At 40.6% G+C, this 25,597-nt stretch overlaps 1 protein-coding gene across 1 annotated transcript; it reads right to left on the reverse strand.

Moving 5' to 3' along the window:
• Positions 1-298: 298 nt before the first annotated feature.
• Positions 299-20,000, reverse strand: LOC145438678 (uncharacterized). Its single transcript, XM_080316029.1, has 6 exons — positions 19,891-20,000; positions 17,074-17,246; positions 13,580-13,690; positions 8,869-8,970; positions 2,653-2,752; positions 299-776 (listed from the first exon to the last, which is right to left on the reverse strand). The coding sequence occupies exons 1-6, from the start codon at positions 19,998-20,000 to the stop codon at positions 617-619; spliced, it is 756 nt and encodes a 251-aa protein (XP_080172155.1). The 3' UTR covers positions 299-616.
• Positions 20,001-25,597: the final 5,597 nt, after the last annotated feature.

Raw genomic sequence — 25,597 nt, forward strand, 5'->3', positions numbered from 1 at the left:
TATCCTGCATGTAACCTATACATGCAATAGTGACGCGCTTCTCATTAGCTCTATCTGTCCATAAACTGAGTATGCGAAAATCGTTTGCCTGTACGGAATCTTAAGATGATATTCACGTGAAGCATTACATATTAAAATCTGAACTATAGTTCAAAACGTGCTTGATAATTCAATCAGTACACAATATTCCCAGAATGGATTCGCGGGGGATGTAATCGCTTAGCGGGCCGGATGTTTGACATCCCTGCCTACACGGTTCAATCACTGATAAAATTTGCTACGTTGTTCAAAAGATGCAGAAGGACTCAGCTGCCATGAAGCACCTCATCTCTTATAGGCTTACATGCATGTAAGCATTACAAATTAGGGATTTTGTGAGATATATTCATAAAAAGAAGCTGGAAGATTGGAAATCATTGGCATTTCATATAAAAGACGAAACCTTCTTCATAATGCATTCGATATCCAAATCCGGTAAAAATAATCAACTCGTTTTTGAGTTTTTTAAATTAGAATCCATGTTCGTGTCTGCTGCACAGACTATATGTGATGACGGCATACAAAGACGTGTGGAAAAAAATTCGCACTATGAAAATATCGAGTTCATGCGACAAGTTCAACGAGTTCCGTAAAGAATGTTTTCCGTCATCATTTTTTCAGCTGCACCACTGTCGTCCCCCGGTGGAGTTGTCTCGATACATCTGTCTACTGCTCCTTCCATTTCGTAAATCTCGTTTTGCCTTTCTTCCCTGATAACTTTTTTCTTGACGCACCGTCTATAAATAATAGTATATGATTATTCGTACACAACAACTATAGACACACGTGAGGACGAAACATGGATCATGTTTGGACGATACATCACTACATGGTGCTTATGATCAGTGAGATTTCCAAAACCTGACAATAGCAGCCTTGAGAAATAATGTAATGTATCATTAATATTATATAAAGGGTAAGAATAACGAACAAAATGTATGAAATAATATTGAAGCGTCACATCAGTGAAGAACGTGTTTGCAAAATTGACGGCTCATGTTTGCATAATTTCGGAGAAGCCAAAATCGCACAGCACACTGAGAGTCTAAATGTTCGAATCAAACATTACTCGTTCTATAGAATTAATATTATCGTTGTTAATATGATTACAATTGTATTCGATATCTAGGCCTATTAGTCTCGATATTTACAGGGCCTGACGTATATTACTTCGTTTTTCCTTGATATTGAATTACTATTTACGTGCTGGCACGAAAAATCATCACTCAGTTATAACACAGTTGTAGCGTGCAGGTTTACCCTCATTTTATGATCTACTAGCATCCACAGTTCAGTCTGTGAATAGGCGATAGTAGTGTGAATTTGTCAAATAGACTGAGATGTATGTTTTTCTCAAAGTTTCGAAACCTGAATGGAGATCCATTACCCCAGAATTTTTCGCTGCGTCACACAAACATAAATGTAAAACATTTTCTTCCCACATTCCACACATCTAATCAATTAATCTATTCTAGAACGCTAGTCAACAAGATGCACTGCGCATCAGCAGAGTGTTAAATGAACATAGTAATCCAGTATTATTTGAAAACAAACCGAAAACAATGATGAATTCATATTGCAACTGCTCCCGTGCATTTCAGAGACCAGTTTAGAAATGAATGGTGCGCTGTGGAAAGTGTCATCGCATTCCTCGATCGTATCGCAAAAGCGTAATAACTATCGCCTATTTGCAACGGACTCATAACCATTCCAGATAGGATCGACATTTCAGAAGGACGGGGTTCCTATATCGAAGCCCAACTTCCCCTGCGTGCGATACTGCACACGACGTAGTACCAGTGTAGTTACAATTTGACTATTGATCCCACCTAATAAATAGCCTGCTGCCAATGATGGCCAAGAAGGGCGTTTCAAGGTTTACGAGTTAAAGCAGAGGCGGGCAACTTCTCCATGCGGCGGACCGGATATGGTAAAATGAAGTACTTGGCGGACCGGATTACTGAATTGAAACATTACGCGCGCATTCAACCACCTCTACAAGGATTAATCGTAATTAATGTAAACATTAACTTTGACGCATAGAGAATTAAACAGTGTTCGTAGAATTTATTACCGTAATGTACTTTCAATAGCTGTTGAAGTCAAAGGGAAATCCGTGGTCGATCAAAGTTGCGATTAGCAAGTTTTTTGAACTCTGGATGCGTGCCGGCCACAAAGAAAACAAATAACTATGAAGAATAACCTACAGTCATCATAATTTGACATAATGATGCAGTGGAGAATTGCGACACTGTGACCACGGGTCACATATTATTATGTAAGACCGGAAACTGTCCGCGTGCCGTATGTTGCCCGCCCCTGAGTTGAAGGTATGTCTTGAACTTCAGCGGAATTCCTGTTAGCTTTTAGCGGACTCCCTGCTTTGACTCAACGACTGAACGACTGAACTCAACTCTGTTATTTACATTCAGGTCGCATCGACTCCTTCCTATGTTTCACCTATATCGCAACATTGTGTTATTATGAAATGATGATGAAGTTATAAATAAATTGAACCTAACTGATATGATTAGTGTGTCATGCACAGTGATGCAAAAATACACATTTACATCGACAAGACATCATATTTTAATTTGCATGACGTTTACTTACTTGCGGTACAACATGATGATTGCAACCACCAGAAGACTAACTACTAAGGCACAGACCACGATTCCAACTATTACTTCCAGGCTCAGACTCGATAAAGCATCTGCAAAATAATATTTATATTGGTTGATCACTCAATAGCCATTCTCTATATACGTCAAAACTACTTCAGGTATACATCGAATTCGAATAATTTGGAAATAACACATGTAATTTGGAGAAGTATTGAAACGAGTTGTCACTGCATACTCTTTAATTGATCAATCGCCTATGACTGCGAAAAACAACTTGGCGAAAGACGCGGAATCAATTACCGCGACATATCACGACTAGACTTACTGCATATATGTCAAATTCTGAATTTGTGTGGCATATTGCGAATTATTAAGAGTTTGACATCAAACATAGCAGTCACAATCGATGAAGGTATGTCACTAGTAGTACCCGATTTATATCCCGTTATGTGACGAGTAATCATCCATGGCTTTGAAGCTGGTACGGTGGTCTCGAGAATTCTCTTCCTATTTTCAAATGCAACCCTGAGCGGAGTAGACATAACTAGTATTGATATTTTAGCAAGAAAAATAGAATCTGACCATCGCTATTCATTGAAACAAATTACAACTGTCTACAACGAAGAAAACAAAATGTACGACAGTGTATATGACAGGTAGCGGGAACGCGCGTGTCCGCGAAATGTGTAGTCGCGAATATTTTTGTCACGCGGCTTATCACATAGCTTATGAACACCTTATATGTAGCTAATATCAGATATAAAGTCATGTGTGGACTTTTATGGACACTACCTATTTACAGATAGAAACAAATATATGGCTTAGGACGGCTAGAACAAAACATATAGTACATTTTGTGAGAGTGGTCATTGGTCAATGACTCGCACGGTGCAACATATTTATTAGGGATAGTGTGGACCTCTGAAAGGTCCAGGTTCCTGCGAGCGCAAACCTTTCTGAAAGATTCTGTGTGAACGCGAACGCGAACCTAACGACGTTACTTGACGTCATAATGCAAATTCCAACCCTACATTTCAGTGAAGTGATACCTAGCGACGACTCGGGCCACATAATGTCGCAATGCTGAAGTACATATTGATGCTTTAAACCAGTGGTTCTTAACCTTGCCTCCAGCGCCCCCCAAGGGGCGCTGGCGATTTTGAAGGGGGCGATATGGGGGGCTCTGGGCTCAGGGGGGCGATATGGGGGGCGCTGGAGAAAAATGGCTTCGCAGTAGATGATGAGGTAGTAGGACATATCCTTAATGAGTTTTCAGAGCGAATTAACACCGAAAACTTCGTTATATATAGCCTACAAAAGACATATAGGTTTAATTGTCCATGGGCACCTAAATGCCTGGCACCGAATGCTCTTGTCTTGGCAATCGGAACCTCAGAAGACGAATTCCATCTGGCTGGGAAAATTATATGCCAGTGAAGAAATACCAATTTGAAAACGTGTGCGTCTTTTAGTTTCGTACGATTGGGCGACAGGGATATGTAGAACTAGATATCCCTGTTGGGCGATATCCCTGTTGCGCGATTCTATATTTTTTGATATAGCAGACAGGAGGTCACGAAATAATATCATGCAACGAAGTCATACCAACGGGTCCGCCCGCCCGAATATGTTTAATTATTAGTTACGGGCCCTACAGTTGCCAAGACACCTCACAATGTTCCCTCTACGTTTTGACGAGTCTGCGCACACTCACCAACTCACTGCGCAGACCCTTGAACAACAGTGCATAACGACTAAAAAAAGGTCATACCTTAGGATTTTTTAAGCGCAACGTAGATTTTCTGTGCGCAGAGACCGTGTCAGCACTGCGCACGTGCGCAGCTTAGAGGTAACATTGCACCTCACTCAGCTCTACCGGTAAATCTGGTAACGTGAGGTGAGAGGACAAGAAATTGATAGCAATATATATGCTATTCCCGATCTTATTGACCGAATTTATCATGAATTATCGAAAATTTTCGCGCTTCACACTGGCTCGCTAAACAGTACAGCTGATTTCGGGGCAAAAGCGAACAACGTGATGGGGGGCGGTCGGTTTATAACCCTATGAGAGCCCAAGACCCAAGTTTTTTCGGGGGGCCTGACGAAGTGTCGTTTCGTTCCTGCCAACGGGAATGCGCCCGAAGATGCATAATCATTATTGAGGGGTCCTACCTTTTCAATCACACATCACTCAGCTCTACCGGTAAATCTGTTTAAGTGAGCAGAGAGAGGATAAAAATTGATATCAATATATATGGAATTCCCTATCATATTGACCAATTCAATCAATAATTAGTGAAATTTTTCGCGCGTCGCGCGTCTAGGCGAGATTAGCTGGCTCAGTAAATGGACACCCAATGTAGATGACCAGTATCAGCAAATAGCTGATAGCCAAATGGGGGTCTTGGGGCGAAGCCACCCGGAAGCATGGTTTATCACCCTTTGGGGGCCCAAGACCAACGTTTTGTTGGGGGGGCTAACGAAGTGCTGTTACGGCCCTGGTAACGAATTAATTGTACCTACGGGCACGCCCGAATATGTTTAATTATCAATTACGTGCCCTTTATTATCCAATAAAACAGCTCACTCAGCGCTACTGGTGAATCAGATTACGTGGGCTGAGAGGATAAAAAGTTTATAGCGACAAATATATGTAATTACCACCTATTCATTCATGCAATATAGAAAAATTTGGCACCTAGGGCGACCAGGCGCACAAACTTTGCTGACCATCGAAATCACGCTACGGGGTTCTTGGGGGCGAAGCCCTCAGACGTTTGGTTTATCACGCTATGGGTGCGCAAGGCGATCGTTTTTAGGGGAGTTGATGAAGTGCTGTTACGGCCCTCCCTCTTACTCATTGTCTTTATTACATTCCTTACAATATGAGGTTGGGGGGCGCTGGAGCACGATAATCTTTGAAAGGGGGGGCTGGAGGAAAAAAGGTTAGAACCACTGCTTTAAACGTTGCCAAATGTACCAACTGGGGCAATCAAATGATATAATAACCCCATAAAATCAATATCTTCCGTCGCTTTGCCAACATTTTCGACGGGGACTTGCAAGGGAAAAGGTTACGCCTTAACGGTGTAGGCCAGACCGGACAATGTAGTAGGCGTCTGAGTAGTGCTACGTTGAAAATGCGCCGAGTGTAAAACGGGTTTCTATACTTGCTACCGATATTAACCCATTATCAAGTTATACAGTAGTAGACAACACCGCAACGGCACGATTCGGTTTTTATGATACAATAAACACATGAAATCAAGATTGACCCGTACACGTACGCCTGCTATTTTTTTTTTATCAGAAAACGATACCATTTCATGAATTGACTGATGGAGAATCATTCGCTGACCACCTACATTTGGTGTATTTCGCTCTTGATGTTGTGTGATTGCTGGTTAAGATCACAGCAGAGAGTCACTAGATATTAGGGCAAACTTTTGTAACATAACAAGTAATTTTTTAGAGATTGTCAAGGTGCATGCTCGTGTGGTGTTAATTTTTTTATGCTGCCAGCGCCATGCATATATGGTGACCCGCAGTTAAAATGCAATACATTTCAACCAAAGATATTATTATGAAGTGAAAATTGAAATATATGAAAAAGGTTCTCACTTCAGAACCTACCAAGGTTTGTTTGTAAACGTGAACCTCTAAACCAGGGGTTCTCAACCTGGGGGGCGCGCCCCCCTTGGGGGGCGCGGAAGGCTCACAGGGGGGGGCGCGAAAAATTGACGAAGTCACTATGGGGGGGCGCGAGAAATTGACAAAGTCAGTATAAATTGTACGTGTCCGAACATGTGTTTCACATCCATTATGAGAAGACGATTAATGAAGATGAAATTTATTACATATTCAAGAAAGCTTGCAAAATACAAACTCTAGTAACCGCGCTCAACGGAGTATAGTCTGATTTCAACTTGATTTGAGCAAATTTTTAAAATTCTTTGGAGATATAGAGAGCAATTCCCACGTGTAAGTCATTCATTGCTTGATAGCTTTGACAGTAGCCTAAAGCTTGGCGCGCTGGGCAGCTCTTGTTAGTAGCTTGCGAACTGCACTGCCTAAGACAGAATTAGATGCAACATAGGTTGCCCGGTTTCGCCCTCAATTAGGCTATAAATCAACACAATTTAATTAATTTCCAAAACTGATCAAATTTAGCCTGGCAGGACAGAACGACGCCTTGCGCTTTGTACTCACGACCAGCATCAGGATTAGTCTCAGGGTGACCTACCTTGAAATTAATTAATGGATGTCTTGTTCAATGTTTTTTGTTATTTTCAAACAAGTTTGGAGAAATTTGTCATGTAAAAGGCTCAACAACTGGAATGCCGATACAAAATTGGCGTAAGATATACCTTATGTATACTATTAGATCAGGGGTGGGCAGCCTGCGGCCGTAGAAGGGAATTTGAGCGGCGTTCGACGCCTAATTCAATTAGTAGGCTATATGTTGGCGGCCGTAGACATGCAAATTGCAATTGCGAATTCACTCCCGCATTTTCGAGAGATTTTAATTAATCTTGAAATTTTCTTCGCCCTCCGCGCAATTCAACAAGACTTCATTTTTTGATTTTAATGCAGTAGCGCCCGTCTCAATCTGAGCCGGAATGAGAATTGGCAAGAAATAACAATTCGTTCGCAGCCCTTAAAAATTTTCGCGCTCCGCGCGACAATATGCACCTCCCGGCAACTATTCATAACATTGCCACTCGCGATTTCGTTGCGTACAATAGGCCATTGTGAAAAGTAGAATAGTCCGGAGTTCACCGGGAATGGATATGGACAGTTTACCATAGGAATTTTGTGTCCAGATCGTTCATTGCGGCTATGCCCTGGAATGCGGCCTTACGCTACGCCGCACATAAGTAATCGAAATGCGGCCATGATTATCAAAAACGTTGCCCACCTCTGTATTAGATGATGTGCTCTTTTTGACATGACGATAAATGCAAGGGGGGTCAGGGGGGGGGCGCGATTTTTTTGACCATCTCTAAGGGGGGCGCGAGTCAAAAAAGGTTGAGAACCACTGCTCTAAACACTCGAGGTTCACATACAGAAATCGAACTTTGACCTCACGCTCACAGGATCGCTAATATTTATATACGGTGCTTGATGCTCGATTCAGGTTCTTAATATATATCAAATAATATGGTGTCAATGAACTTCGACAAACAATATCTATTCGCATAAATGAACAGCAACGACCTAACACGATTAGAACGGGATCTATCGTGGTTTCTATTACAGTTCGCTTCCCTCTTACCGGCGTGGGCAGAAGTATACCCACGCCGGCGGCAGACGGTTTATGGGTGGTTTTGTTTGGAATGCAGTCATGGTAAAGTCAATAATTGGATGAAATACTAAATTCAATGTTGGCAAAGATCTCTCTACCAATATCTCAGTTGATTTACTAGTCATAGAAAGCAATAAACATAACAAAACCCAATACAACTAACGTCCTTGTATTGCCAGTGGCAGAAGTGAATTCAGGATGTGTACACCGTGCTCGAACCTGATGATATGAGCCCGTACCCGATGGTTGATATAACAACTTGGATTTGATCCTGAATAGCACGTAGCCTACATTTATTATAGTGGCAATTGGTCGAGTGGTCCTCGGGCGCGATTCAAGCTATCTCTTATTAGAGATGGTCAGTAGCGAAGTACTTCTACTTTTTGAAGTACTTCAAGTAGATTTTGCATACTCAGACTACTTTTTAAGTAATTATGATTTTAGAGTACTTCTAATTCTACTTGACAGTTTTCAGTTTTGTAGGCAAAAATAAGCGTAGAATACCTACTTACTTACTTACTTGTGAATCACCACTTCTACTTCTACTTGAGTAGCGACGGTGACTACTTTGACCACCTCTGCCTCTAATAGTGATGTTCAACCAGAAAATACCGACCGAACTTCGAACTCTTACCCTTTGTTTTACTAACGTCCTTTAAATCTGAGTGGGCGTCAGACCCGGGCGATTTTCGAAAAGGGAAAGGAAAAAAGATTAAGAACCTCTGAAATAGACATATATTGCTAAGTCGAATGAAAACAGTCCATGCGTATTGTTTGTCAACTGATATGAGGATAATACTTTTAGGAGTCATGCAAATCTGTATCTTAGACTTATAAAAACGGATTGAAAGTCATAATTATACGACTGCGATATTTTCAGTTTACTGGGTCACTAACCATTGTATTGAGATACAGGTCGTCCGTCCTTGCTTGTTGTTGTGTCACGGACGGCTAAATATGTTGCGGTATCATATTCGATCGTCTTAAATGGCTCTGTCGCTGGCAAAGTAAATAAGCACAATACACATATGTCCAATGGCACTAGGGCAGAATGATGGGCTACTTGCCACCATTCAACAGAATCGTTTACTGATGTCGAAGTCGCCACCACAACGATAACGGTTGGAAATGCAGTCATAAATTTATACGAATATTGAGAAGGTAACGTTTACTTCCGTAAAATGAACGAGTCATTCAAGTATAAATCAACAGCTGATAAAGTTTAGTACAGTGGCTTGGGCAATGTATTTCCATCTGAAACTCGGATTTATGCAGTCTGTCTGCGTCACAAAGAGCTGTACCAGGTTTCGACTCAACTTGATACAGGGAACTTCGATATAGGCTTTACCGGCTTCATCGAATCATTGTCACCTAGCAATGGATTAAATCAAATATTTATCCTAGCAACGTCTTATATATCGGTCAATGCAATATATGTAGAACTTTGCGATTTTCAGGATTTACTGAAAGGAGAAATTGAATATAATTAGTCGAGTAATCTAATGCCTCTTACTGTATATCAGTGTTGGGATGACTCGAGTCAACTTTTTCTTATGACTTGACTTGACTCGAGTCACTTTGCAAAAATGACTTGACTTGACTCGGCCTTTCAGAATTGTGGATTGACTCGTGACTCGGAGCTAAATTTACGAGTCAATTTCAAGTTATTAGTAAAAGATGTCGATTAAATCACCCTCCTATGTACGTTCGGTCTGTTCGCGATACGCCGGTGTCACTTGTGAGTGCAGCCAGTTGTTGTTGTTTGTGGTATTCATGGTGTTTCTCGACTCATTTACACCAGGCCGATATTTTCAATTTTATTCCGTAACTGCCGACTTATAGCACGGCCCACTTCTAGGCATTTTATTAGTCACCGCGCGCACGGATGAGGGGGCGAGGAGTAGCCTACATAAACCTACAACACTTAAGTATGGGAATTCGGAAGTCGACCTCGGTCGTAGAGCAACCAGTCGTTCACTGATTGAGTGATTCTACGATTCACTGATTCTCGATTGTTACAGCACAAATAAATTGACCGAAACGAAACGATCACAGCTTACGTTGACGTGGCAGCCGTAGATTAATCTAATTAATAGCAACGTTTTTTGTTTTCGTTTTTTATACGGCTCAGTGCTTACATTGCGCAGTACTTACTATCAACACTTTCGTGTGATTTAAATCGGACGAATATAGTTTATGCGTTTATATTCTCACGGATGTGTTGATGGGATGTTAGTGTATTGTAGCCTATACCGCATAAATTTGTTCAACTTCTCGAGGATTCGTATTCCATCCTCTATATTGGCTGATCCTGATAATGCCAGACCGTAGCATGTAGCTATACAGTCACTCGCCTATTTTATTAGCAGTTCTACGTGTGCGTGAGCGATACAACACCGTTTTGCATGTATATTCCACTTTATATTCGTCATTTGATTCAAGATAAACGCCAATTCGTCTGTCCTTCACCTAGTTAGCAAATTGTAACAACTTTCCATCATCCCTCATACTTCATACCAGCTCTACCGAAGAACGCGACACCGATTCAACTGGTAGAAATCGATCTCAAGTATGTAACGAGTTTTATGTACCTCGGTATTGACGTCGCTGACTCTGGAAAAGCGCTCATGGCGAGGCGAGCAAAGGCCTGTGGCTCGGCAAGACGGCTACATATAGCCTCTTCCATTCAAGTGCCTCAACCCAGCTCAAGACCCGTATCTTCCGTGCCACTGTCGAGCAGGTTCTTCTCTACGGAATAGAGGCACTCACGCTGACAGAGAAGCTGACTAAGACGCTCAACGCCAACTACGACGCACTCCTCCGCTAAGCACTCGGCATTCACCATCCGGAGCATATATCCACGAATGCATTGCGAGAACTCACAGGAACGGCCCCATGCCGTCTACAGGCAGCTGAACGACGCTTCCGCCTAATCGGCCATCTAGTGCGGCATCAAGACGAGCAACCAGCCGCCGCCATCATCAATCACATTCCCACGGAGCCATGGCGCAGAGGTGGCTGGAATCGAAAAACATGGCGCTCGACAATGGAGACTGACCTAGCGCAACGCGGGCTGTCGCTTGAAGACGCCCACGACCGCCTACGTTGGAGACGCTTAATACGAGCCTAAAACTGGTTATCACAATGTTTTTTTTGTTTCCTGTTTTCTTTTGCCCCTTTCATTTTATTTTATCTAATTGAAAAGCCGATATATATATCATACTTCGAAAAATCGATTAGACTTGAATCGTTACTTGACTCGTGACTTGACTTGACTTGACTCGACTTGACTCGAGTCACCTCCGAAAAACGAGCAACTTGACTTGACTCGAGTAACCTTTGAAAATCGATTGACTTGACTTGACTCGAGTCAAAATGTGCAATGACTCGAGATGACTCGTGACTCGAAGGCAGTGACTTGATCTCAACACTGCTGTATGTATAACGTTTAGCTTTCTATTGTTAGTCCTACTCGGAGGTGGTCAGTACTACAGTGACTAGTACTAGTACTTTGTGCTACTTACTTGGTTATGTTTATCAATACTTACACTTACACTTGAATTGTTTTCTAGATTCTCACTTTGTATTTCCGAATGTGGAAATAATTTTGTGAGAAGCTTGCATCACTGTACGAGTGAAATTGTGGCAAAAATAAAACGTATTAATTAATCCTGAGGGGCTAGTTTGACTTGAGCTCGAAGGTGAATGATTTTTCGGGCTTGAATCGGGCCAATATGCAAATCGGCAATTAATATCACACCTGTAATATCTGCAATATGTAAGAATTGATTAATTCATGATCAATCGTTAATGTAATTTTTACTTGTCTGATTTGCTCAGATATCCTAGGTCAGGGGTTCTCAGCTCTTTCTTGGCCGTGGCCCATTTTCCGGTTTAAAAATATGCTGTGGCCCACCTGATATCTTAGAGTCATAATCTTGTTTAATGCGTGGTCATTGGTCATGGAGAGCGCCGATATGCCTATTTCTCAAATATATGCGCATTTTCTTCTAACTGATTATATTTAAATGTCGATCTTCATGGATATGAAATCGCACGAAGCGCGAAAATTTTTTTCAAGTTGAATAAATATCATCCAACAAACGACCCTGGGCCCTTCGAGCGCCCCCAATTGGGGATGTGGGTGCGGCAGTTACGGCCCTGGTAGATCATAAGCTAAAACTCCTAAGTAGATTATTTTCGTCCGCTGCTCCATTCGCGTCGCGAAACACAATGATGAGATCCCCCGCACTGTGTGATTGGGACTTTGGTGATACTATTGCGGGGAATACTATAATCATTCTGGGCCAGCATCGAACATTCATTGGTGAATTGGGTACAACAGAGAAGTGGAGAAAGATTTTTCAATATGCATGATGTAGGCTACGTTGTATGTCTCGTACCAAAACAACTGAAGTTGCGATGTCAGAATATTCAATCCAATGACACAATCAATTCCTGTACTCGTTCATATGTACAATGATTTCCAGGCCGGACATTTTAAACCGATTTCAAAGATTAATGCGCTCCGATAAATCCTCAATCCATTAAGGTTCGTTGCGGTAGTGCAGTATACCTCCGCCAGAAGTTGCTAATAATTTGCAATTATGGCTATTTTTAGCTTGCAATAATGCGGCCGCCGAAGTACAGTAAATCTGTACATCAATTGCACTTCATTGCGAGGTCATTGCATACCCCTTTCAGCGGCATACGACATATGACCCTGCCGGAATAATTGAATGCTTCAGCATTATCTTCTATTTATTATACGCTTGAAATTATTTTAGTTGCTCTACGCCGTAGGTTGTCATAGCCAGTAGAAAAAGCCACCGTTTCTCCCTAACGTGTTCGATTTGAACATGCTGACTTCATACGTGCCACTACGTCTAATCAGAGTCGGATGAAAAGCTTTATGTAGCCAACGTAAAATCAGATAATACGAATCTATTTTAGCGAATAACATAAGAAATATACTGAACTGACATTAATTCTGAAATTTTCTAAATAGCTCCGTGGCCCAACTCAAAATGATCTGTGGCCCACCAGTGGGCCATGACCCACCCTTTGAGAACCCTTGTCCTAGCTTGTCAGCCAACTTAGGTGAAAACTACCCTTTCATGGACCTTTAAGCTACTTTAATTGCGGGTAACGGTTACTATTCTACATTTACATTAAATTGCACATTGCACGTAACAATTGGATTGAGCAACGGACCAAAATGAACTAGGTTATCTCTGTTAAAGGCATTGAGATAATTCACCATTTCGACAGACTTTGAGTAATTCTCTGCACTGCATTTTAATTACGTGTTTATTTGTTTAAATTTTAATCAATGGCGCATATAAACAATGAGGGCGAAACATAGGGTTTTAATTTATTATCCGTTTCCATTGACGATCATTATTTATGTGTATGCCTCGTATCTATGACTATCGTTTACGATGAAAACCGCGATAAAATGTTTCTCCGTTATCATCGTTTTGACCCAAAAATGACACATCTTGGATACCAGCCTTTATTCCAGCTCTGAAATCATCACATATTACGCTTTCTTTGTCAGCAAAACATAGCGATAATAGGTTATTCTATTCTCTGCATACCCACTTACTTTCGATGTAACCGTGGTGTCCTATAGATGTAATCTTCGACGCCTTTGATGGTAAGATTGATGCTGTTATCGGTGTTTTATGGCTTGACGACGGAAATATGGCTGTTGAAGCTGAAACACATATCCATTTATCACTAACTAATGAATACTGTTCATCAGCTGTTCATAAAGTATGCGAATGATGTAAATTTCGGTTGCGGTCGCAAGGAGAGCCATCGATTAATATACGTAACGTGTGACGAATGTTGATTAAAAACATATCAAATTTTTTTTTGCTGACTTCATCCGTTTCTCAGTCCACTGTGTTGGTTGCTATACGCGGACAATTTATTACGACGGTGTGACCGGATATAATAAGCATCCAACTTTTTTTACACTGTGGTCCCCTCGGCATATTTAAAAAAATCAATGTCCCCCTACTACCCAGCAAACACCCGATATCCCGTGGAGTTACTGGTATGTCCACAATTGTTCCCACTCGTCCCACCTCCCACCCTCAGTTACGGAGGACTTGCTCAGTATGCCCAACATTGGACGTCAATGTATGTAACTCCAGGTGACTACCAGAGGGAGTGAATTTTAGAATGTTCCAGTGCCAGTCACCAATGACCATTCCAGTGGATGTCATAATGGTGTAATGCCTGGATGCCACCTACACAGGAGTTCGTCAGAATGTCCCTACTTGGAAATCGTTTCTATGAATTCAAGTGTGCATTGTGCAATCAATGCAAAATAGTTTTCTGAATACAATCATGATTGTCATGATACATTTCACCATTTGTAATCTATCGGAGTGAATACGAGAATGTTGATTGATGATATGGCGATGACTTTCTATCGCGCGGAACTTCAGAAGCCCGGCTATCGATGATCGCGGTCGCACATTGTTAGAGATATAATGTACGTTATAGGGATATACAGCTATTTTATTGTGACATTACTGGATCGAAATGTCCACATCAAGGCAAAATATATTATTTCAAATATACCGTATACCCAATGCATGTGAAATCTTCCGACATGAAAACTTGACAACCGTAATAATGGTATGGTGATGACTATTCCAATCACGGAACTACTCAGTCTGCCCGGCTATTATCGATAATTAAGGCCGCACTGCGCAAGAGGCCAGCGATAATGCATATGAGGTATTCCGATACCTGTCGAGTCTCGAGTGTCGAGCCGAGCACGCCTGTTGCTTGAAATTCATTCAACCATAAAACCAAAAGACTCCGTTCTTCTGTCTGGCGAGCTTTCGCGCGTGATTCAATTTGAATTTGACAGAACAGGTTTTGTAGTAATGGTGGAGTGACGGATTTATCACAGGAATGGTTTAGTTTAGAATAGGATACTAAACGGCGTGGATGGATTGTGCCTGCTATTGATTATTATTGATATTGTCGCTGTCATGAGTACTGGAAAGGCAGAGAGCACGGAAGCTTGGTATTTGCGTGCTATATTTATTGAACAGCAATAGCCTCGGTCATCATTAACTGCGATAACCGTAATGAATTTCACTATGATTCTAGTGGCACGTCTGCGCCGCGGTTTATCATGTACGAACGAAACTAATCGACCCGCTGCTAATCGTAAACTTATGCAGTATACTTGTAATCAATACTATAGTATAACGATGAGCATGATCATGATAATATTTAATTATATGCAATCATTGAAGTTCGATTTGCAGCACAGTGGGTTTCATGTTGTTGTTAATCCAACTTACTGTTTGATGTGTAGTGTGTACGGTATATACTATGAAAAGTTTGACACGAATTTCCAAAGACTGCAAGATCCATGCAGCAAACCAGATGCAGCATCGATGAATGTAATATAGCCTATAGCCAGTGGTTAGGTTTATATAGCTACATAATTTGAAAGTGTATTATAGGATGTTACTTTACGGAATGCGAGATTGCTGAATTTTTGGCTGAAAACTATTATTGCACCTATGCTAATTAATATTAGTATCCCATTGACTGGCATGCATATTAATAATATATATTACGATAATATGATATTATCGTATTTGTTGTAATTTTGTGTTGTGTCCACAACAACATAATAACCATTGATACTAGTCGAGGCTTTCGGTGAACATGTCAAAATGTATGACTTTATTATTAGTTTAATATTAGGGTATTCGAGGAACAATCATTAAAGTTAACCCAACTTTAACATGAGCCTAATTTAATGATACCCCAACGCTAAACCAATTATAAACTACATGGATTTTAACATGTTCATGGGGAAGACGGGTTGTCGCAATGTCGCCGTGCAACATACTTAGAATGCTTACTTAGAACTTGCAATATAACGATAACTTATAATTTATATACATATAGCTTATCTATACGATATCTTGAAATCCCTGGTAATAAATAGTTCACTTCATGTCCACAGCACGTCATTGCGGGTGTACTCAGAGGGCAGACAGGACGTCCCTATAGTTGTCGACAAACTCACTCGAGGGAGGTGACAGCCGTAAGTTACCGGACGTCCTGCCGGCAATTCCACCGGAAGTCAACTGGACATCGAGTGTTTGCTGGGTACTTTCAAAACTCCGAAAATATTGAAAAAACATCAATTTAATTAAAAAACTGGTGTATACGCAGTTATCGGCGAGTGGATGTGGAGATGATAGATGTTTGAAAATATTGATTTTATAAAGTGTTTTATGGTCCACAGATAGGGAAGCCCAGTCTAATCTCAAGCCACAGCAATCTGTCCCATTTTAAGGCGCATATTGTTTTCTAAGTTGTGGTCTTGTAAGATTGGTGAGCGCCAATTTGACTAAAGGGGTGGGAGCTCTTTACAATTTAGTAGTTTGTGACTTAAAAAGGTTGGAAACTATTGATGCAGTAGAGGCCTATGCATAGCGCATAATGCAATAAATAGATTCACTAGAATTACATTGCAGCAATGACTATATTGTGATATAATTCATGTTTCATGGAATTATTGGGTAGCACACTGCTTCGCTGTTTTGTTCATGTTCATATAAACGTAATGTGATATCACGAAAACTATTGTATGCGATGTGTAAGGCTTGAGTAGCAAGACAGTGATGAAACTTAGATTTGGAAGCACTAAAAGGCTTAGGAACCACTGCTATACATAATACCCCCAATGTCGGACTCACGTGTCGGTATAGGGACGTTGTTGAACATGATTAAAATAAAACGCACAGCAATCCCTGCATTTTGGCAAAATACTGCGGTCACGGTACGTATTAGAAATTACGAGATGCTGGGTGGATCGCGCCGTATTCGAAATAAAATCCGTTACTCTACATAACATATGATCCTTCTATCCTTGTTGATTTTACGGTCTGATACAAATTCGTGATTCATATATATAGATATCATCGGATATCGATATCTACAAGTACTCGGCTAACATGATGTGTTTCAAAGCACGTTTTAGGCAACGTGAAAATATGTTATTTACATACTAATAATAGGTATATTATAGCATCTATCATTATAACCCACCTCGGGAAAGACAGTTGAATTCAACTTTGAGATATCTTTTCGAATCATTGCAATAACTACCAAATTCGATATCCGTCGCATTTAGAAGGCATGAAGAACGATCTTGACAGGCCTTTTTCACTGTCTCAAGGCTATTCGGCGTTTCACATGTACTCGTGAAAGAAAAACCGCACCTTCAGAAGATCATACATCATTCACGTATTCCCGCTTTTTGTAATTAGCATGTTCGACAAAGAAAGAGTCAGACAAAATTATTCGTCGTTGAATTTTTAAGACAGATGTGTTGCCGTAAATATTCAATTACAGTAGATCCGATTATGTGCAACCTATTCCGAGTTTAGATCAGACACAGAGATGTAAATTCATCAGAGACAACTGTTCTCCGGGAGCAGGTCACATATAGTTTACGTCCTTATTGTATGAGAGCATGAGTTTGAAACTATACAGCGGTATAATCTCACGAAACGAGTCGCAAATATTGAAGATGTTTGGGAAAATCCCAGTTTATATTGAGTAAGTTATCAAACGATGATAACACAAATATTGTAGAATTTCGAGTTGACGAGTCAAGAGCATCAATTCAGCCAGGGTATGGTATGGTATGGAAGTATGGTATGGTATGGGACGAAATTTCGGTATGGAATATGGAAGAGTGCAAGTATATGGTATGGTATGGAAATTTCCCAAGTATGGTATGGAATGTGTTTTCCATACTTCCATACTTTTCCATACTTTGACAGTTTTGCCAGAACCATGACAATAATCCTACTTTACATTTGTCAAATTGATTGCATACCACAGAAAATCGCTCATTGTCTATGTTCATATCTCAAATTGTGATTCATGACTCCCCCATCCCGGTCGACATCTATGTGAAGACAACAAAGTTTTGCGCCGCGCTTATGAATGGAAATAATATTGACAAAATTATTCCGATTTAAATATCATGAAAATGAATGATATTCGACCGCTGTCGCGTTACAATTGCATTTCGCTTATCGTAACTTCCACTACGTAAATAACCAATGTAGTTTTAAAATCGTAGACTCTGAGAATGTAGAAGTAACATGAATATTTTTATCAATTTGTTAATTTTCTGCGCTTTGGGAGGATGATCGTCAAGCAATATCTATTTGACAGAACCATCATTGTAATTCTAAAATATGTAGCTTGTCTTGAAGCGACTTTACGATATGTAGGCCTACAACACGCATTGTAACTTCATGAAATATGGATATTTCTGATATAGGCCTAATGGACAGCGGACACCTTCATGTCTGGCTAATGAAGCTAACGAGTGTGACCCACAGATTGGTGGAAAAAATAGACATTTGATTAGCTGTCGCAAAATGATTGTAGTGATATAAAATTTATTTAAAGATCTATCCCAATGCAGGTGTTTCCAACCGATGGGGATGCGACAGTGCGGGTTATGGTGGCTTTATATCTACCATTCGCATTAGCTCGTCAACACCAGGAAGTTCATCTGACTCATGCAATATATTCGGCATTGGCACATTTAAATTGATGCTACCTTGGTACATTTGGAAAAATTACAAACCCTTCCTAGTTTTTGCGGGCTTACCTCACATATCTATTTTAAGGAGGCGCAACATTGCGCGTACGGTTATCAGTTCACTGCGCATTAATTTTATTGCGTGCTGTTTCATTCTGGGGGTCTTAACTTTCACCAACAGCAAGTCTTTACAAAAGAAAGTCTTATGAAATGTTATTGGAGGATCAATTTAAAAGTGTATAAAGCAGTGGTTCTCAACCTGGGGGCGCCCTCCCCCCTTGGGTGACGTGAAAGCAGCTGAAGGGGGGCGCGAAGAAGCGGTTAACTGAAAAAAAATTCGCGCACTGCGCGATTTACCACCAATTCACGCACGTTTCTCTCTATATAGACCGAATTTCATATTTATGAATTCTCTCATCAACAGTCATAACCTTCCATGCCATCAAACAATCTGTTGGGGTTGCTAGCATCCCGGTTAGATTTTGTGATATGACGATAAGGGGGGCGCGAAATTTTTCACTATCATGAAGGAGGGCGTGTCTAAAAAAGGTTGAGAACCACTGGTATAAAGGTTGGGAACCTACCTTATAATTTGACAATACCTTTGTTTTATGTAATTCTGTAGATGAGGTTATGCTAGCAGTGCGTTACCACATTAGATTTACATGTCGTGAGATTCTGTTGTGATTTCCAAATAATCCTGTAGGATACATAGACCTACATCATACATTCCTACATCGCTGACGACATATGATATAAAGAAACTGGGGATATCGTTGGTGCATCAGGACTGTTTAAATGAATAATTTCATCCAAAATAATTAGAATATACACGCCGGACCACTTCCACACGCAAAAATAGAATATCAGTTGAGAGGTGGTCAAGTTTCGAAAGTATGGAAAAAGTATCAAATATGGTATGGAAGAATGTTGGTATGGTATGGAAAATCGTCACGTATGGTATGGAACGATTGGGCGGGTATGGAGTATGGAAGATTCTAATTCCATTCCATACCATACCATGCCCTGAATTCAGCTAAAAGAAGCTGAACACGGATTACTTGCGGGCATTGCGATTCGATGTGTTACCAATATCGTGGTTTTAATAAATTTACTTCGAGGTGGTCTAAAGCACACCTTCCATATGAATTACATTGGTGAAGTAATTTATCGGCAAACATGGGTACCCTCTTATACGAGCAAATCAGTTCAGCTATATTTCACTATGTTCGATCACATTCTGATCTCACGTTGTGGGTACAACATGACTTTTATATAGCGCGTGAGACGGATATACTTACCAAGAAAACGAGGATAATCTTCCATAATTCGCATAAGAGATATTCAAAAATGTATCATCTTCACAACGAATAGTTTGCGATTCACCTTCACAAATCTTGACATCAGACATATTTGTTTGGTATCGTTGCTTTTAAACTAAAAAATTGCGAACAAAATTGACACGGGCGTAAGACGATGAACCCAGGTTGCGATCAAATATGTTATATTGGTCGACTCCCTGCATTCGGCCAGTTTGGTTCTGCTTCCTTTTTGGCCGAATTAAGCGGGGAAACGTTTTTCCGATTTCAGCGGAAAATCAATTCTTCACATCACGACCGTGTGTAAATGCAAATAACGCATTCAAAATACGGTACGTTCAGTTATACCTTTAGGTTATTTGTATTATGCATTATTTTGGATACTAATCCGTTCAACAAACATTATATATTGCATATAGGCAGGGTTGTCATCGACATGGACCAAAAAATAAGGACAGTCGAAAAATTAGATTAGCATGAAAAAGCGTTTTTGTACATATATTGTATTTATACTAGCCATGGCATATCACGTTCCATACTTTTCGCCAGAAACAATCTGCTCCAGCAACTCCTTGTTATTACAAAGTTCTTTATAGATGTCACTACAACTCACGTCTAGATTTACCTACACTCAGGGCCGAAACAGCACTTCGTCAGCCCCCCCCCCAAAAAAAAAAATATATACGTTGGCCTTGCCCGTACGGTGATAAACCAACTTGTTCACCTCGTTGTGATTAGAGGCGTCAACCAAGATGGTAAAAGACCGTGCACCAGGTCTGGACAAAATCACTTTTTGAGCGTATGGAGCAAGAACTCCAATAACAATGGTTGTAGTCTTGGTCCTGGCCGAAGAAAACTTATTTGCGATGCTGGAATCTCATAATCGTCGCAAAAATTTTTATTACGCCTGCTCATTTTAACTAATCAGATTAAGCCTTAGTAGTAGCTAAAACTGTATGCGCAAGTGCAATATATTTTATATAAATTTATCAATGATTTCTAGTTTTACTACTTTTTAACCTACCGTATGTGTCGACCGCACTGCGCCTTTTTTCACTACACAATAAATGCTGCCTTCCCCACGGCTTGAGCTTATTCTGCCGTAGACCAAAAACAGCAGGAACCTGGCACTGCTGTTTACTGCTAAAATGACGTCCGGTGTGGTAGCTTAGTACAGACTAAATTGCTATACCACCACTCACTGCCCTAGTTATCTCACCACTTAAAAGTTCAATCTTGTGATGTGTATGTCACGAGAGTTCCTTTCAGTTATAATGTCATAAAATCTCGAAGCGAAAGCATAATTTTAGAATAATATGCAACACAGATACCAGAGAAAAACGATCGAAGTTCAGTAGTAGTTGAAAATAACACAAAATAAGGACGCAAGTCGAAAATAAGGACGTTTGTTAGAAATAAGGACAGTTAAGTTTTCTAAGACGTGACCCTTCAAAATAACGACAAATCTTAGAAATAAGGACGGTATATAGGGTTGCATTTGAAATAAAAATCCATTTAAAACAAACATGTTCAATAAATGTTTTTAATTTTTTTAGCCATGACGTCCCAAATCTTTTATTGTGACGTCACAGTGTATTGCCGTTCACAATCGAAAATATAGGGTGAATATGGTTCCTTCGAAGAAAAGGGCTTCCGACCATTGTCATAAACAGACTAAATATATATTTATCCAGGAATACATTGTTATGAAACATTTTTACAGTCGTCGGTTATCATCATCAGAATACACATTTCATGTCAATTACCTATATCTATTTGCTATAACTGTCGAACCAACGACGATTTAGAGCAGAGGTCTCAAACGCGCGGCCCGCCAGAGTAGTTTGTGCGGCCCGCGACGAGATTTTAGATTTTTAATAATCTGAAAGTATTTTAGTGTCACATACAGTGTTCCCTCTAAGCTGCGCACGTGCGCAAATGCGCAGTGCTGAAACGGTCTCTGCGCACAGAAAATCCCAGCTGCGCTCAAAAAATCCGAAGTGATGTTTTTTTTTAATCGTTGCGCACTGTTGTCCAAGGGGCCGCGCAGACTCGTAAAAAAATAGAGGGATCATTGCCAGGGGCAAATAGTGTTATCGCTGAAGTCTGAAACGAAGGTACAAGTGCGGCCCGCAAGGGTAAATATTGCACTCGGTGAATAAATGAGAATTTGCGATCACGGGCACCTCACGAAATAGATTTTTTCTTTTAGTATGGTCTCGTACGCGTGAGCGATACTGATATCATTTCAATAGCGCATTATTTTCTGGGAATGGCAAAATAACATTGTTTACCAAAGTTGGGCTAGCTTGAAGTAACTCTGCGAGAAACCAACGAATAGTCTTCTCCGCGTGGCATAAACCTTGCGTAAGATTCACTCAGGACCGGAACCTCCCAATTGGAGGGACCGCGCTCGAAGGGGACCCAAAATTAATTCGTGAATTAACATCAATCATGGTGTATTTTTTTTTAACTTTTAAAAAAAAATTTTGGCGCCATGCGCCATTTATTTTTGTCAAATATCTTGATTATTGCGTACCTTTTCCCCAATAAAAAATACATCATTTATAGAAATGGGAATTTGGGCGTCTGCCATTACCGCGCCACGACGCACCAAGACATGTGAAGTTATAGACTATGTAACATACGACTCCGAGATATGCGCCAGAACGATCCGATCGCGAGCCGAGTCCCACAACAAAACAAATGCCATATCGAGGGAACATTATTTGCCAGTAAAGAAATACCAATTTGAAATCGTGTACGTCATTATAGTTTAGTAGGTTTGGGCGATTTCAATATCTTTTGACATAGCAGATAGGAGGTCACGAAATAGCATCATGTAACGAAGTCATTATACCCAAATTGATAGCAATATTTATGCAATTCCCGAACATATTGCCCGATTAAATCTTGAATGATATAAATTTTTCGCGCTTCGCGCGTTTAGACGAAGTAACCATATGAACGGGCACCCAATGTCAATGTTAAGTACCGGCAAAAGGCGCATGGGGCGAGGGGAGTTCGTTTTATCACCCTATGGGGGCCTGGTTGCGCACTGTTGTCCAAGGGCCTGCGCAGTAAGTTGCCGTGTTTGCGCAGAGTCGTGAAAAATTAGAGGGAACATTGGTCACATATATCTTTTCAGGTTATAAAGTCCAAATCCCTGCCCAAATTGCCCGGAAAGCCTGAAACTATTCATCAAACTTCACTATCACATCAATTGCAAACGCTACCATGCAGTGGAAGATTCACTATTTCGCCACATTTCCAATTCATGATGACGAAACCTGACCCTTAGACGATTCGTAACAGAAATTCTTGAGTTGGACTTGGACGCGAGCTTTCTTAGAATTACTCAGACTCGGGCTAACTCGATGGCAAAATGAAAATGACTCGAGTGGACTCGGAGTGACTCGGAATGCCGTGAATATGTTAGAAACATGGATGCAACAAACTAATCGCGTATCAGGGGAATAGTAATAGACCAGAAGGTCGCAGCTTGGTATTTCGCTAACTAAGCAAGTAGTTATGGCAACCATTGGCAATCTGTCAGTTACATCTTTGGTCACTAAACCATGTTATTAAGGCCACTTACAGGTACCGAGTACCGTAGTGGTACGCTCCAACGTTGTAACAACAATGGGCCGTTCGGCGTTCCGACACTTCAATCATTAGGACACATTCATTATTATATTTATATTATTTTATATTTGTTTCTGCTCCTATATTTGAAGATATTTTGGCCATGAGATTAATAGCCTACTCATCAGAAGTATACCCGAAAAATGGATTGGAATTACAACGCTCAACCTAAAAATGTTTTGATATCAGATCAGTCTCTATTTTCAATCTATTAAATTCAAAATATTCATAGTAGCTGAGAAATTATAACCCGATAGCTTTTATGATGGCATCAAACATTTGTCCGCCCTTATGGTGTCTATATGTCATAATTACAATATATCAAGTACAACAACAATTCTATTCAAATTGTTATGAATGTGATGATTCTTTTCTTGCCAGGTCTAAATTTATACAAGAGTAAATCACATTTTGACAATGTGTGTTTACTGATAGTCTGCTTGATCGGCTCACTTTCAATAGGACAATTCATTCCCGCCAAATAAGGCCTACTTGGAAAGACATGGAATACCCATATATATGCTGCGGCCCGCGGCGTCGTCAAAGCGGGAAAACTGGCCCGTGAGCACATTTGAGTTTGAGACCTCTGATTTCGAGGGTTCCAGCCCCACCATATCAAATCGTCCGTAGACTCAAACTACATGTTTTTCGAAAGAATTTACACAATTATTGATTATTTATACTGAAGACTGACTGACCGACTGAAGAAGATTGCTTTTTTTCAAAAAGGTATTTCCTTGAAACACAGTTAGTTTTGCATGCAACACTAACTGTATTACTGTGTAACACACGCATATAGAGTTCAAATAGTACTTTTTTATACACCCACCAACGCTACTAATTTCCGAAATGTTTGGGGAGCGTCTATACTTCTACTTTTTTTACATCAGTGGTTCTTAACCTTGCTTCCAGCGCCCCCAAAGGGGCGCTGACGATTTGGAAGGGGGCGGAAACACTCAGGGGGCGAAATGGGGGGCGCTGAGATCAGGGGGGCGATACGGGGGGCGCTGGAGAAATATGGCTTCGCAGTAGATGATGTAGAAGTAGGACATTTCCCCAATGAGTATTCAGAGCAAATAAACATCCCACAAAATACGTCAAATCCCGGAATTGTCGGTCGCGCTACGTGTCGACGTTTGATACATATGTTTTCACAAAATTAGTGGGTTATTATAATTCATGTAAAATGAATTGCGAGTACTTTAAGACCGCCAATTTCCTTTAAAAACACTGCCATCACGCTTGCTATAGGGTTATTTTCAAATACATGTTTCGAACTAGGTATTCTATCCTACAGCGCACAGCGTGTGGAAATCGTAGAAGGAGGCACTGTATATCACTTTTGAGAGTGTGAGCTCCTCGTACATAAATATGTTTTAAGCTTTGTGCACGAAATGAATAACTAAATATACTTGTATTTGAGAGCTAAACAATCAAATCGTCAGAATATTTCTTCATAGTACCATGAAGGATGATATTATCGAGTGTAGTGGTCCACAACCTCACATGAACGTTAAATATTATGAGTTGCTTTGTTCGGAATTGTGGGAGCTCTAGCCCCCTCTCTCCTATCTGTAGGAAGAAATACTACATCACGTGACTTATCGCATATTTATAACCGAGCGCATATCGCATATCAGCCCTTTTGATATGAGACTCACGTACGCCGTATAACCTACTGCTTGAAGTAACCATCCGTCCAATACATATGGAAAAGGCAATTGTCGTCTATTGAACTACCAGTCAAGAGCTACACGCAGGACGCTCGTATCCGCTACTGCCAGCTAAGGATATTGTAAGCCGCTATCCGCAACATACGGACTTGCGGCATATGCCATCGCAGAATATCGGACAGACAGCTCCTTTCACCGCAAAATACATTCATGATTAAATTAATAACTGGGTACAGTACTAAATTCACGGAACAGGCAAAGGCCATGAATTCTGAAATTGGCAAAGATTTGTTGGGTAATCCTGTATGTACGAAAAATTAACGAGACGATAGATTTCTCATCGATGGGAGAGGCCGTTTACACATTCATAA

This window comes from Botryllus schlosseri, chromosome 1, assembly GCF_051294905.1.
Source record: "Botryllus schlosseri isolate E-star chromosome 1, Bs_hap1, whole genome shotgun sequence".
NCBI lineage: Eukaryota > Metazoa > Chordata > Ascidiacea > Stolidobranchia > Styelidae > Botryllus > Botryllus schlosseri.

What these genes read in the sequence shown, in the direction of transcription:
- LOC145438678 (XM_080316029.1), bottom strand. Translation starts at nt 20,000, where the DNA reads ATGTCTGATGTCAAGATTTGTGAAGGTGAATCGCAAACTATTCGTTGT. An exon ending in AGATTATCCTCGTTTTCTTG is followed by an intron (nt 17,247 to 19,890) that starts GTAAGTATATCC and finishes GATCTTCTGAAG; the next exon opens with GTGCGGTTTTTCTTTCACGA. An exon ending in ACACCACGGTTACATCGAAA is followed by an intron (nt 8,971 to 13,579) that starts GTAAGTGGGTAT and finishes TTACTTTGCCAG; the next exon opens with CGACAGAGCCATTTAAGACG.